Source organism: Asparagus officinalis, chromosome 9 (assembly GCF_001876935.1).
Source record: "Asparagus officinalis chromosome 9, Aspof.V1, whole genome shotgun sequence".
NCBI lineage: Eukaryota > Viridiplantae > Streptophyta > Magnoliopsida > Asparagales > Asparagaceae > Asparagus > Asparagus officinalis.
The window spans coordinates 37728951-37742282 of NC_033802.1; the positions used below are offsets into that span (position 1 = coordinate 37728951).

The 13332-nt window shown below is 34.2% G+C and overlaps 1 protein-coding gene across 1 annotated transcript in view; it reads left to right on the forward strand.

Annotated features, from left to right (window-relative positions):
* The window catches only part of LOC109823755 (small subunit processome component 20 homolog), a 36747-nt gene continuing 34364 nt past the window's right edge, over nucleotides 10950–13332 (forward strand). The window contains exons 1-3 of the mRNA XM_020390125.1: nucleotides 10950–11229; nucleotides 12721–12904; nucleotides 12983–13102. Coding sequence (XP_020245714.1) covers nucleotides 12839–12904; nucleotides 12983–13102 — 186 coding nt within the window. The 5' untranslated portion in view covers nucleotides 10950–11229; nucleotides 12721–12838. The remainder of the gene's footprint in view (nucleotides 11230–12720; nucleotides 12905–12982; nucleotides 13103–13332) is intronic.

The following is a 13332-nucleotide window of genomic DNA, read 5'->3' on the forward strand; positions in this document are numbered from 1 at the left end:
GTGTTATATAAACTATCAAATTGAATATAATCGAACAATTAACAAACTATTTGTTAATAATTTGATTCATTTTCACCCCTACCCTCAACTATTCCAACTCTTTTTAACCCGACTAGACTAATAAAAGTGCAATCTAATTCTCTGCAATTTCGATCCTCCTTTGTCCATTTGATCTACACTTTCTGTGCAATTTATTATTGCCTGTTTGCGATTATAATAGGTTAGGGTTGTCAAATGGGTGGTTTTGGTTGGGTCTTGATTGGGTCATAGATGGATGGTCACATTTATGACCACTTGATCATTTATGACCCATTTAGCATTTGCTAAATGAGTCACTTCTCATCCGCCCATTTACTAAATGGGTGGTTCATGGGTGACACAATAGCTCATTTAGTTATGATGCTTGGTGGTGTTAGCTTTAAAGAGGATCACCAGAGAGTAGGGATGACAATTCTGATCCAAACCCAATAACCCACCAAGATCCATCCAATATGAGACCCACCCAAACCAACCTATTTAGCTAAATGGACCTAATGGGGTGGGTATTAGATAGGCGGGTCTTGACCCACCCATAACCCACCCAACTAACTGATAGAAATATCCTCTCCTCCTCTCTGTGATTCCTTTCTCTGAAACCCTAAGGGACTGTTTGGTTGGTTTCTTTTGCCCCTGATTCCTTGTTAAAACTGACAGCTTAGCAGCTTTCTTGCTAAAATACCCCCAAAAAAACCATTTTTGCAAGAAAGCTGCCGTCAGCTTTGGCAGAGAATCAGGGCAAAAGAAGCAAAACAAACATCCCCTAAAAATCTCGGCTCCCCTCTCTCTGCGATTCGTTTCTTCGAGCTTCGATTCCTCTCTCCGAGTGCCAATTCGTCTCTCTCCGGTGATCCTCTTTAAAGCCAGCACCACCAAGCCTCAATTTCTCCGACGATCGCTCTCCCCTCTCTCCTCACACCCCAAAACCCCAGCTCCTCTCCCCTCAAATCTCACCGGATGAGCCCTGTAATCAATAGAAAATGGCGGATCGGAGCTTCTTCCGCCGTGCCTGGGGTCGATCTCAGGACGCTAGAGGCTGCCATTGCCAAGGTCGAATTGGTTAACTTTAGGGTTTATCAATTGTTTTTCTTTCTATTTTTGGATGTTCTTGAAAAGTATTGTTCTTGTTGAGAACTAAATTGGATGGAATATTAATCACGTAGATATTCTAGGGTTTTTCCTTGTCCTGATTTGAATTCATTTGGAATTTCTGGGAAATGATAAGGACATCTCATGAAATAAATATAAATTAGATGATGTGGCCCTAAAGGTTTGGAATTCTTATTGACTGATTCTGGGAGAATCACTTCGTGTTTTGTCTTCTGTGGGGAAATTAATCATATATGAAATTTAAGGGTTTTTTTTAAAAATAATTGTAAATGATAATGTTTAATTAATCTATCATGGCTAGTTTGTTGATTTAAGCGCTTGGCTGAGTTAATATATGTTAGGGACTTGGGTAGTATAGGATGCCTAAGCCCCACATCGAGTAAAATGGGAAGCTTGATGGGGTATTTAAGTGACTTGGTTCTTCCCCCTTAACAGCTAGCTTTTAAGGGTGGGTTCCCTAAGGATCCTAACAATTAGTATCAGAGCTGGTTGTCAGCGTTATGAAAAGGGTTACCTGTGGAGGGGCTGACCTGCGTAGGGGCTGACAGGAAAGGCCGAGTAAAGCAACGAGTGAAGCGTCATAGAGTGCAGCCGCCGGGACGTCGGCTCTCAGGGACGGTGCTATGTTAGGGACTTGGGTAGTATGGGATGCCTAAGTCCCACATCGAGTAAAATGGAAAGCTTGATGGGGTATTTAAGTGACTTGGTTCTCCTCTTAACAGCTAGCTTTTAAGGGTGGGTTCCCCAAGTTGCTTGGATCCTAATAATATACATCACAATATTTAACAGTCATAACTATTAGTTTAATTATAATAACCCTTTATTCCTATTAAAACCCTTTATTCCTATTAATGTTTGAAACTATTGAAGGGGTTCTCAAGCAAAGTTTTCAAACCTCGCTAAATTCTAGTTCAAGTGTTAGCTTTAATACTGGTTTCCAAATTTATTTTAAAAGAACCATATGTGGTGCACCCCAGATAGAACCAAGTTTCAAAGATTGCATTACCACCAAAGTTACATTTATCCTATGTTATTTGGCACTAATTTAAGAAACAATGCTGATTACCATTTAAATTACTTTATATATATGATATTTGATGTCTATCACTATTATAGAACATTTCTTTTATTTGAAGATGAAGTAATGTCCATAGACATGCAAGCATTGAGTCAGTAATTGCTAAAGATTGCATCATTTACGACTGAAATTATATTTATACTATGTTATTTGGCAATAATTTAAGAAGCAATGTTGATTGCCATTTATGTTCTAGTTGATGTCTATTGCTATTATAGAACATTTCCTTTAGTTGAAGATGAACTAATATCTGTAGACATGTCAGCATATAGTCATAAACTGATCAAATTGTGTAACAAAAAAACAGCTCTATGATGAAGTGGGAAGACTTCAGAATCTATTATCAGAGAAGGATGACCAAGCCAATGATGTACCACCCAAATCTTCTTATACTAGTCCTAGACGCTCATCGAGGAATACACACAAATGTTCATCAAAGAAGAAGACTCAAAATCTATCGGTCACACGAAGTAAGGTCCAGTATAAAGAATCCACCAACAATCCTTATGAAAGCTATCAACAGGAGAAACATGTGGTATGAAGATTATAACTACATATTGTTGTCTTCAAGTAGTTGAAAAATATTGCAACTTGTTGAATCTTCATTTTTAGTGCCTGACTGATCGATTAATATTATTCTCTGAAATTATGATACATGTACCTGACATGGAAATTTACAGCCAGAATGCTGCCGGAATAACGTAACAAGTTCAGGTACATCTTCTATTTGAAAATGCTTATTTGTAGTCTTAATCAACCAATCATTCCAAGTCTTTCTTATATTAGGTTTGATATTTTGATAGGAGATGCAATGAGTGAAGATCAACTAACATGCACATTTCAGTCTCTCTTGGAGTACTTTGTCAGCATGAAAATTTCATTGAAACTACAAGCTAATGGGCTATGTATTTTAGCTATCCATCAAAGGAGTGGTGATTTACTAACTTTCAATAATCAACTCTTATTTTCTTAGAAGTTATACATCCAAAATCCTTCGCATCGCTTTCCAAAAGCAAAATTTCTTTTAGCTACTTCTATGAACTGATTAATATTTTCTTATTAATACCCTTCCTCTTATGTGTATATCTACCTTCTATTTGTATTATTTTCATTACTATGCTAGAATCTATAGATTGCAAGTAACTGGTTCTTTTCAATATTGCCACATGTAAACTCGTGTAAACTGGGACATTTTTTTTTGTTTATTTAGCCATTATGTCCCACAATATTTTTCACAGAAGTTTCCAATGGGCATGTTGATGATCCCCTCAATTCCAAGACCAAACCCAACATATGGATATGGGATCATATATTGTTTCTTATAAGATGTTGAACAACAAGTGTTTTCTATTCTCCTGTGCCGAAAGCTAAAGCTCTTACCTTATGAACATTGTTGCTGTAACATGAATTTCATATGTAAATATACTTCCTTTAAAATTTCAATCCATTTAATTGCATATGGGATCATATACTGTTTGTTAAAAGATGTTGAACAACATGTGTTTTCTATCATCCTCTGCTGAAAGCTAAAGCTTTCCCTCACCTTATGAAACATTGCTGGCGTAGAATATGGATTTCATTTGTAAATATGCTTGATTGCTATCTTAGATTCTTAAATGGAGAATAGTGAATGCTTATTTTCTCGCAAGAATGTTCCTCATAGTATACTGATACTAAGACCTCAACAAATCTGTTTTGAGGAACAACTGCGTATAGATGGTGATTTCATGCGAAAGAGACATTTGTCTCTTGTAGTCCTTTCTTCTTCTACTACTGTTCATAAAGCTCATCGAGGCACCAAGTATCTTGTAGTCCTTTCTTCTTCTACTACCGATACAAATACATTATGCAGGCAACACCAGTGTTCACGTTCGCCAATCAAGCTGGCCTCGATATGCTGGAAACAACCCTCATCGCCCTTCAAGATATCACTCTTGAGAAGATACTTGATGATGGCGGTCGCAAAATATTATGCTTAGAATTCCCAAAGATCATGCAACAGGTTAGCTTGGAAAAGAGCACTTTGTTACCTCAGAAATCACCAATATCATCGTTTACTTTTACCTTCTACACTCCAGTGCTAATCTTAAATTTCTTCAGGGCTTTGCACATATCTACCCGGTGGTATATGTGTAGAGCATGGGGCGCCCCGTATCCTACGAGCATGCTGTAGCTTGGAAAGTCCTTAACGATGACGATTCTCACCACTGTTTAGCTTTTATGTTTGTGAACTGGTCTTTTGTTTGATCATATTCCTCTTTATGCATCTTGCCTCTTTTATGACTTAAATGTTGTATGATGGACCAATTATGGATTGTACTCAATTAAGTTATGTTGACAGCTTATCTACTATGTTTGCTTTATAAGCTACCTATGTGTTCTTTGCTTTATAAAGACTTTTCCTGATCTTTTTGTTGCTCAATTCTCTAATTCCGAAGCCTCAAGTCAGGTTGAAAGTGCTAAAAAACCCCTAAAAGTTTACAGAAAATCCCCTAAAAGTTTACAAAAACCCCCCTAAAAGTTTACAGAAAACCCTCTAAAAGTTTACCAAAAACCTCCTGCAAATTTACAGAAAACCTCCTAAAAGTTTGCAGAAAACTCTCTAAAAGTTTGCAAGTAGATCCCTGAAACTTACATATATATAAAAGCATCATAACTAAATGAGTTATTGGGTCACCCATGAACCACTTATTTAGTAAATGAGTGGATAAGAAGTAACACATTTAGCAAATGCTAAATGGGTCATAAATGGTCAAGTGATCATAAATGTGACCACTCATTTATGACCCAACAAAGACCCAACCAAAACCACCCATTTGCCAACCCTATCGGAGAGAGATGAACTGGCGATCGGAGAGAGGAATCAAAGCTCGGAGAGACGATCACAGAGAGAGGGAGCCGAGATTTTTAGAGTTTCGGAGAGAGGAATCGCAGAGAGAGGGGAGAGGAGATTTCTATCTGTGAGCTGAGTGGGTTATGGGTGGGTCAAGACCCGCCTATCTAATACCCATTTAATCTCTATAGAAATAGTTACCCACCCCATTAGGCCCATTTAGCTAAATGGGTTGATTTGGGTGAGTCTCGTATTGGATGGATCTAGATGGGTTATTGGGTTTGGACAAGAATTGCCATCCATAGGTAAAAAGATGAAGAATAAAGAATCATTTATACGTTAGAGTAAGTGGTAAGGAAAAAACATATAGGATTTGAGCTTTTTGTTTGGTAGGCTCGATCAAAAGCGTTAAGAAAAGTTTTCGGCGTTAAAGTAAGAGTTTTTCGAGTTGAAGGAATCTGAGAGGGGCAAATTTTATAAAGTATTGATCTGTTGAATCAAAAAATAATTGGTGTTTACTGATGACATCCAATTATTTTTGGATTTGTATGGTGAACATGCACAAAAGTTTGTGGGCGGAGGTGAAAACGAGGCTACAATTGTAGTGGAAGAATATAGGGGAGAGAAGTACAAAAGTACCCTTTAAATAAAATAAAGGCTTAATTGCACTTAAATACCCTCTAATTTTCTTTATATCGGACTTATATACCCTTACTTATTTTTTAAAGCACTTATACACTCTAATATTTTAAAAAATTGCACTTATATATTCTCATTGTTTCGGCAACACTTATATACAATAAAATTTTAAAAATATCACTTAAATACCCTATAGCAACTTGCACTTAAACTCCTAAGTTATGCAAACTTTAGGGTGTTTAAGTGTGAGTTTTAAAAACTTTAGGATTTTTAAGAGAACATTTTTAAAACTTTTAGGGTATTTAAGTGCTGCCAAAACAAGTTAGGATATATAAATAAAAGTTTTAAAAACTTTATGATCTATAAGTGCTGCCAAAAACTAGGAAGAGCATAAAATTGCAAAATAAGGAAGCTATAGGATAAAATAACATATTTATTGGAATCACCAAATTAATCCTCTAACCTGAGTACTCTTGCTGCCTCAAAATTTGGTTCTAAAGGATTAAATTATCAAATTGGCATATTTCATTGATTCTAAGTATCAACCTGGTATATATATTTTTTCCAACGATGATCATGTATATAAAGGGGGACACAATGACAATAAGGTCTTTTTTTGGCTGGAGTACCTTCTATTCTCTGTTTATGTGTCATAGCACGTGCAAGCCGTGAGACTCATCGAGAGCGACTCGATGTTGGCTAAAATTCACTGTCAAAATGCTAGCACTAGTTACTCTTAGGTCTTGGGCTTTTCTCTATTTAAGCCACTAATATTTTTTCACACTAGTTTATGTGGGACTAAAGTGTGGGGATATCACAATCATCACACCTTACAAAGACGACGTCCCTCGTCATCATGACATGATAATTGGCACATCCTAGTGTCACTATCAGGCAATGTGGACTCTAGAGGTGGTTCCTACGGGCTCTAGAGGTGACTCCCACCGCATTCACGCGGTGTAACACTTAGCCCCGTATAACACTTACCTCCACACTTCCGGCTGGCAACTTGTCTGATAACTTTAGTCACGCTCCGAGCTCATGGGCCCATTAGCGCATGCAAGCTGTGGGACCCACCGCGAGCGACTTGATATTGGCTAAAATCCATTACCAAAACGCTAGAACTAGTTACTCTTGGGCCTTGGGTTTTTCTTTATTTAAGCCACTATCATTTCTTCACAATAGTCTATGTGGGACTAAAGTGTGGGGTGTCACATTATGTGAGGGAGAGATATATTCTATTCTAAATTACAAATATTTCCTAACCTAATTTTAATTGTCCTAACTCAAATTTAATCTTTGGTAGAGGAAGAACACCTAATTTAATTTGCATTCTTTTAAGCCCTAATTACAAAATAAAACAAAAAAACCTCTTTTCAGCTTAAATGAACGAGCCTAACTACCTGTCATGCATAAGCCACATCGAAATCATATGACGAGCCATGTGACTTTTAGTCGTTGAAAATTTTTCTCCAGCCAAAAGATATGCTTTGTCGTAACTGTTTTTCACTTTATATATCTTATCATCGCCGGAGTAAAAAAATATACCAAGTTATATTAGAATCAATAAAGTATACCAATCTACTTAATTAGCATTTTTTAAAAGTTCTCGAATAATTGATGAATGCTATACAGTCACGTCATCAGTTAAACGGGTCAGGTCAAATTAGGGTTTGACCCGAGTTCACATAATTCGATAGCCGACCCTCCCCCATCTCTTAAAGCCTGTATCTCCGCCAACCCTCGTTCTTCTCCTAAAACTAGGAAAGTTAATTTATGCCCATACCCATTTACCCACCCAGCCCGCCCATCACTTGGCCCACTCAAAACTCACCTAGTTAAACTAGTTGAGATACACGTGCAATGCACATGGTTGAATATGATGATTATTTAAATTGATAAAAATTGAATAAAAATAAAAAAATAAAGTTTTTTGTGAGATTGATCATCAACTCAATAATCTCTCTCTCAAATAAAATATTGTCATTGTTTCCTTTAACTCAGACTGTGGCCACATGATATACTATTTGTGAGTTATAAACACATTGATCTAGTATAACATCTCCGTTTATTAGTATCTTGAAGTCTTCAAAAGATGGGTGATCATTCAATTCGCAAAGGAATTTTGCATATGAATTTACTTGCAATATGTCCATTAAACATTTAGTTGTAGTTTAGCTTATATTCACATTAACTTTTAGTTGTGATTTCATTCATATTTATATTATCTAATATTCTCATTCAATTTTATAGCTCATTCTCCTTATCATAGAAGTAAAATTGAAAGTATAAAGAATTATTTTATTACGAAATTAGAGCAGCGAGATTATGATATTCCGTCATATGCTCTGAATATAAAAATTTCTTTTTTCTTTGATGCAAGGTCTCTATCGAATCTTGCCCCAAACGATGTGAATGAAAAATGCTATTATAACTCACTTGCCTAGGGTAATTGTATTGTATATATGACATATAACTTATCTGGAATATCCACATCTGCTAAATGGATTTTGCTCTTGTGAGAGCAAAATGTTAGAGGCTCGTATTAAAACTTTTTGACTCTATAAAAGACATATGAATTTGGAGTGCATAGCTTATATATCGTAAAGAACATACTGGTTCACGAATAATTTTTCCTAATAACGATATTATTACAATAATATTACTATTTAGTATTAAATCAATTTTATTATATAAGATTATATGAACATTTTTAATAAATTATAAAGTATATATATGAAAACCTCGATTCTTATAGTCAATAGTTGGGCTCCACAAAATAGGTTAACTTTACATTGTAGTTTGCTATTAGTAATATTGTTAGCAATATCATTACATTTCCTCTTTATCTTATTATTCAAGCTTTTCTGATGTAAGTTCTCTTTTGCTAATCACTCAATTGGTTATATTTATTTTTATAATATCAGAGGTTAGAATATTCTCTTCTGTTTAAAAAATATTGACATAATTTTCTTAAAAAAATATATACACAAAGTAGCAATAATATATACTTCAGTTCAACTCAAACATTGGTTTGAAACCATTTAGAGTGAGGTCCTTTCTACGCTAAAATAGCGATATAGTGATTACACAATCCAAAAGTCAAAAAAGAAATTTCTATAAAGGAAAAGTAATTTAATATGTCAAATTAACAACTAATTTATAAAATATACATGAGCAATGCAGATAGTTATAGAAAGTAAGGTATATATATTCATGGAAATTCCATAGTGAGTGACCAACGACAATCATCGTAATTTAAGCATAAATAATTATTATTTTAGTTACTAATTTGATACCTGTAACTATGGAACAAATCTCAAGCAAAAAATAGGAATAGAGATTGTATTGTCATCTAGGTAAATAAATAAATGTTATTAGAGCCCCTCTTTATATTAAATTTAGAAGTAATAATTTTTTATTAAGCGCCAAATATTAGTTCATGTGAGAAAGTAAAGTAATCTATGGTCTATATATATAGTCAATCAATCAAACATATTAAAATTATATGGCAGATTCACATTAAATATAATTTATAAAAAAATAGTACGTTAAAGTCAAAATCATTTTAACCAATGTATAGATTGTCTGAAATTTTTTGCATATATAAACTATACCGTCTAGGAATAGTGATGTGCACACTTAACTATGGCGTAATACATCTTAAGAACGACTTACTCGTTAATATCATCATTAATTGACGTATCTATGCATTACATTGAAAACACAATGAAAATTTGGAAAACTATAAAAGAAACACCCTTAAAAGTTTTAAAAATTGTAAAAACACCCTAAAATTTTATAATTTACAAATACACAAAACTATTAAACATTACATTGAAATTAAGGAATTACAAAAAATCATTGGAAATTTTTAAACTTTAGAGGGGTAATTTGCAATGTACTAAACTTTAAGGGTTTTTTTTGTAAATTTTAAATTTAATAGATTTTCAATTAGTTATGTTTTTTTTCAAAAAATTTATAGGTAATATTGACCATGAAAAGTTTTTCCTAAACATATACTTTTAAAGGGAGTATGACGTTTTCTGCAAATTTTTAATTTTCTGGGGGTCGTTAATAATTCTGTATATTCATTTTAGTGCTATAAGTTAGAAATTCTAATGATGCTTTTTATAAATTATGAATTTTAGGTGTTTTTGCAACTTTTTTAAACTTATAGGCCTTTTCTATAGATTATAAATTATTTATAGACTATTTATATTTCGTATGTTTTCAATTTACTAATGAGTTAGAAATTCTTTGGGTGTTTTTTTATAAATTTTGAATTTTGAGTGTTCGTTTGTAATTTTTGAAATTTTAGAGGTTTTTTCTATAAATTATAAATTATGTAGGGATATTTGTAGTTCTCTACGAACTAAAATAAGTAAATGATTTGAATTATATCAAACATATCTCATTTATCCAATAACATGTTAAGTCTCATTATGAATATGATAAAACATTTAATTACCAATTTAAAGAAGATAGGATAATTAGAATAGATTAGGATATCAATGTAATATTTTTTTAAAAAGTTAATGGTAATATTGACCATGAAAAGATTTTCCTGAACTCGTACTTTTAGGGGGTGTTTGGTTGCACAATTTATAGAAAAGTTTTCTCAAAATGTCTGACAATGTCAATTCTGTAATTAAAAATTTTCTGTAGATTTCCGTAAAGTGTGTTTGGTTCAAAAAAATTATAGAAATATTTTCTATAAAGTACCAAAAAATACCAAAATTTACTGAAATCAATTTCCTCTCAAAATGGACGGAAATCACCCTGAAATCTGACACCACATTGACATTTTTCTATAAAGTTGACACTTTTCTATAAATTTAGGGGGTGTTTGGTTTAATTTCTACAAATTATAGGAAATCTTGCTATTTTCTATAAAGTTATGGGCTATTTTCATGTTTTGAACCAAACAAGGAAAGTAAAAAAACAAGAAAATTGGTACTTTTTGACTTCGCAAAATTTTTTCTATAATTTTTTAAGAAATACAAGGAAATCATATTTTGTGCGGAAAATATTTTCTATAATTTGTAGAAATTTAACCAAACACCTCCTTAAAGAAAGTATGATGAGTCTAATTGGGCAGGCGTATTTCAAACTATCATAAATGGGTATGATGGGTCTAATCGGGCAGGCCTATTTCAAACTATCATAAATGGGTATTAAATGGGCGGTGTACGTAGACCCGTTTGCCCGCCCGTGTTCCCAAAACCAAAACCCTATAAAAACCTAAATCTCTTCTCTTTCTCCTCGTCGGTCTCAATCCCGACCCCAACCCTCCTCCTCCACCGCCTCAACCGCCTCTCGAACCCAGATCCCCCGACGCTAATCTCTCCTCCTCCGCCTCTTCCTCCGCCGCCTCAACGGCCTCTCGAACCCTGAAAGCATCTCCTTCGCCCAAAACCCCCATCGCGACTCAAAAGCCCCAATTTGGCGATCCCTCTACTCCCTCCACTTTCGTCGCTCGACGCTCTCCCTCTATCTTTTGACGACGGGTCTCTCTCAGAGAAGGGAGGAGGTGCTCGCGCTTTCTCTCTCTTTCTCTATCTCAGATAATTTTTTAGTTTTTTATTGGATTTTTTATGGGGTTGTCACTAATTTCTTAGCAATAAGCAATGCTGATTGTTAATGATGATGAATGATTCCAATTCCAGGGCAAACTGGGGGAATCTCCTTCTTGGATTCGAGTAGCTAATATATCTTTGCACTGATATATTATTACTGATTGTTATTGGATTTGATAGGCTGCTTGAGGACTGATATATCTTTGCACTGATACATTATCTCAACCAGTAATAGTATTCAATAAACTAGTATAAGTTCCTGTCATAATTCAATTTCAGGGGCATCATGTGTTTCCTGTAAAGGCCATATCTCATAAGATTTAATTTAGAAATCTATCAATTTTCATTCAAGTGCAAATGGAAAGATGAAATAAATGAACTGATGTATACTTGGTGAAATAGTTGGAATAGTCTTTTTTACATGGAAAAATGAATTAATTTTGAGCAATGAAAATTGCTTTAATTACTTCTGCTATTACTAAATCGGTTAACAATGCGCTTGGTTGTATGTAAGAAATGCTGATTATTCCAACAGATATTATCAAAATAAACATGTATTTAGGTTTCATTGCCAACATGAATGATCAAACTTTGTTAATTATGAAAGTATTGGAACCCTTTTTTACCCACTTGATCATATTTAATTAGGACCATAATATTGGTTGTCTATTTGTTCTGGAACTTTGTTAATTATGAAACTAAATAAGATCTTAATTATGATTGTAATCCAGTGGTTTGATTGAGCTAAAACTGACTTTTATTTCTGTATATGCTCTTGTCCAACTTATAAACAAATGATTTGTGTCGTTTTTCTCCTTTCCATAATAGTTTTGGACGGCAAGAATCATGTAACAATGTCAACGGCAATTTTCTGGTAATCACAATAATGTGCTGATATTATATATTAATATTGAGAGGCCTGTTTAGTTGTGTTTAAAGCAACAGCCTAATTAGATGCTACTTGTTTGTTACACGAGACATTATTGGTTGAATCATGAAAACCCTTGTCTTGATCTAAATGGGTTAAGAGAGAGATTGGAGCAGCAAAATGATATATATTTTTGTTTCAATTTTATATTAGATGAATTTTCTAGCATTGGTTAGATTCATTAGGGATAGTTTCAATTTACATTTGACATGAATTGGGTGATTAACATGTATTCATCAGATTTACGCATAAGTATCCATATGTATACATTTTATTTATTTATTGGATCAGCTCTTGGCTATCTGCATATGTTATTTTCAATGGAGGATATATCCATTTATGCATTTTTTTAGATTTTTCCAGGGGGGGGTGCACATCATGTCCTTAGTTTAGTTCAGATGAATAAAGTCATCAAATTTTGCAAAATACTGTAATTCTAATAGTTCTATGTGCTAATGGGATTGGTGGACTTCCGCTGATTTAACAATCTAATGATTGTTTTTTTTGTCTTTTTAAGAGGGTTGATCATCTATAGGAAAGGGAAGATACAATACATAATTTTCGTCGACAACATTAGATTCGAGTATTATGTGGTGACTTGGGCTAAAACCCTGCTTTCTTCTCCTCCTCCTCTCATGGCGACTTCAAGGTTGCAGTCCGTGAAGTGCCTGGATACTTCCTCAGGCCCAAAGCGATTCACTGTAAGCTCTCTCCCTAAACCCTACTTCTCCTGCAATGTTATTTCTTTCAATTTATCATCTTTTTGTTTTCCCCCCCAGTTCAAGAGCATCTCCCAGAGAATCAAAGAAATCGACATCAATGTCTACAAGAGCCTCGACCCCTTGAGGTCCGAGCCCAAAAGCTCCTCCTTTTTCCTCGACAGTCTTTTGTATTGGCGAGTAAGTTTCATTCCCTTAAACCCTAGGGTCAGCGGCATAGCCATAAATTGAAGCTTGGAGGGGTTGTTTCTCCAATTCTCCTCTTCAAAGAGTTGTGTGTTTTTCCGAGAGAATTGTGCCATATGTTAAAAACTATTATATTTGAGTTAAAATGCTGAGTGAAAATCAAGAATGAAACAGTAACAAGGAAATTTTAATTAATACTTTCCTTTAGGCTAATTAGCACTTAA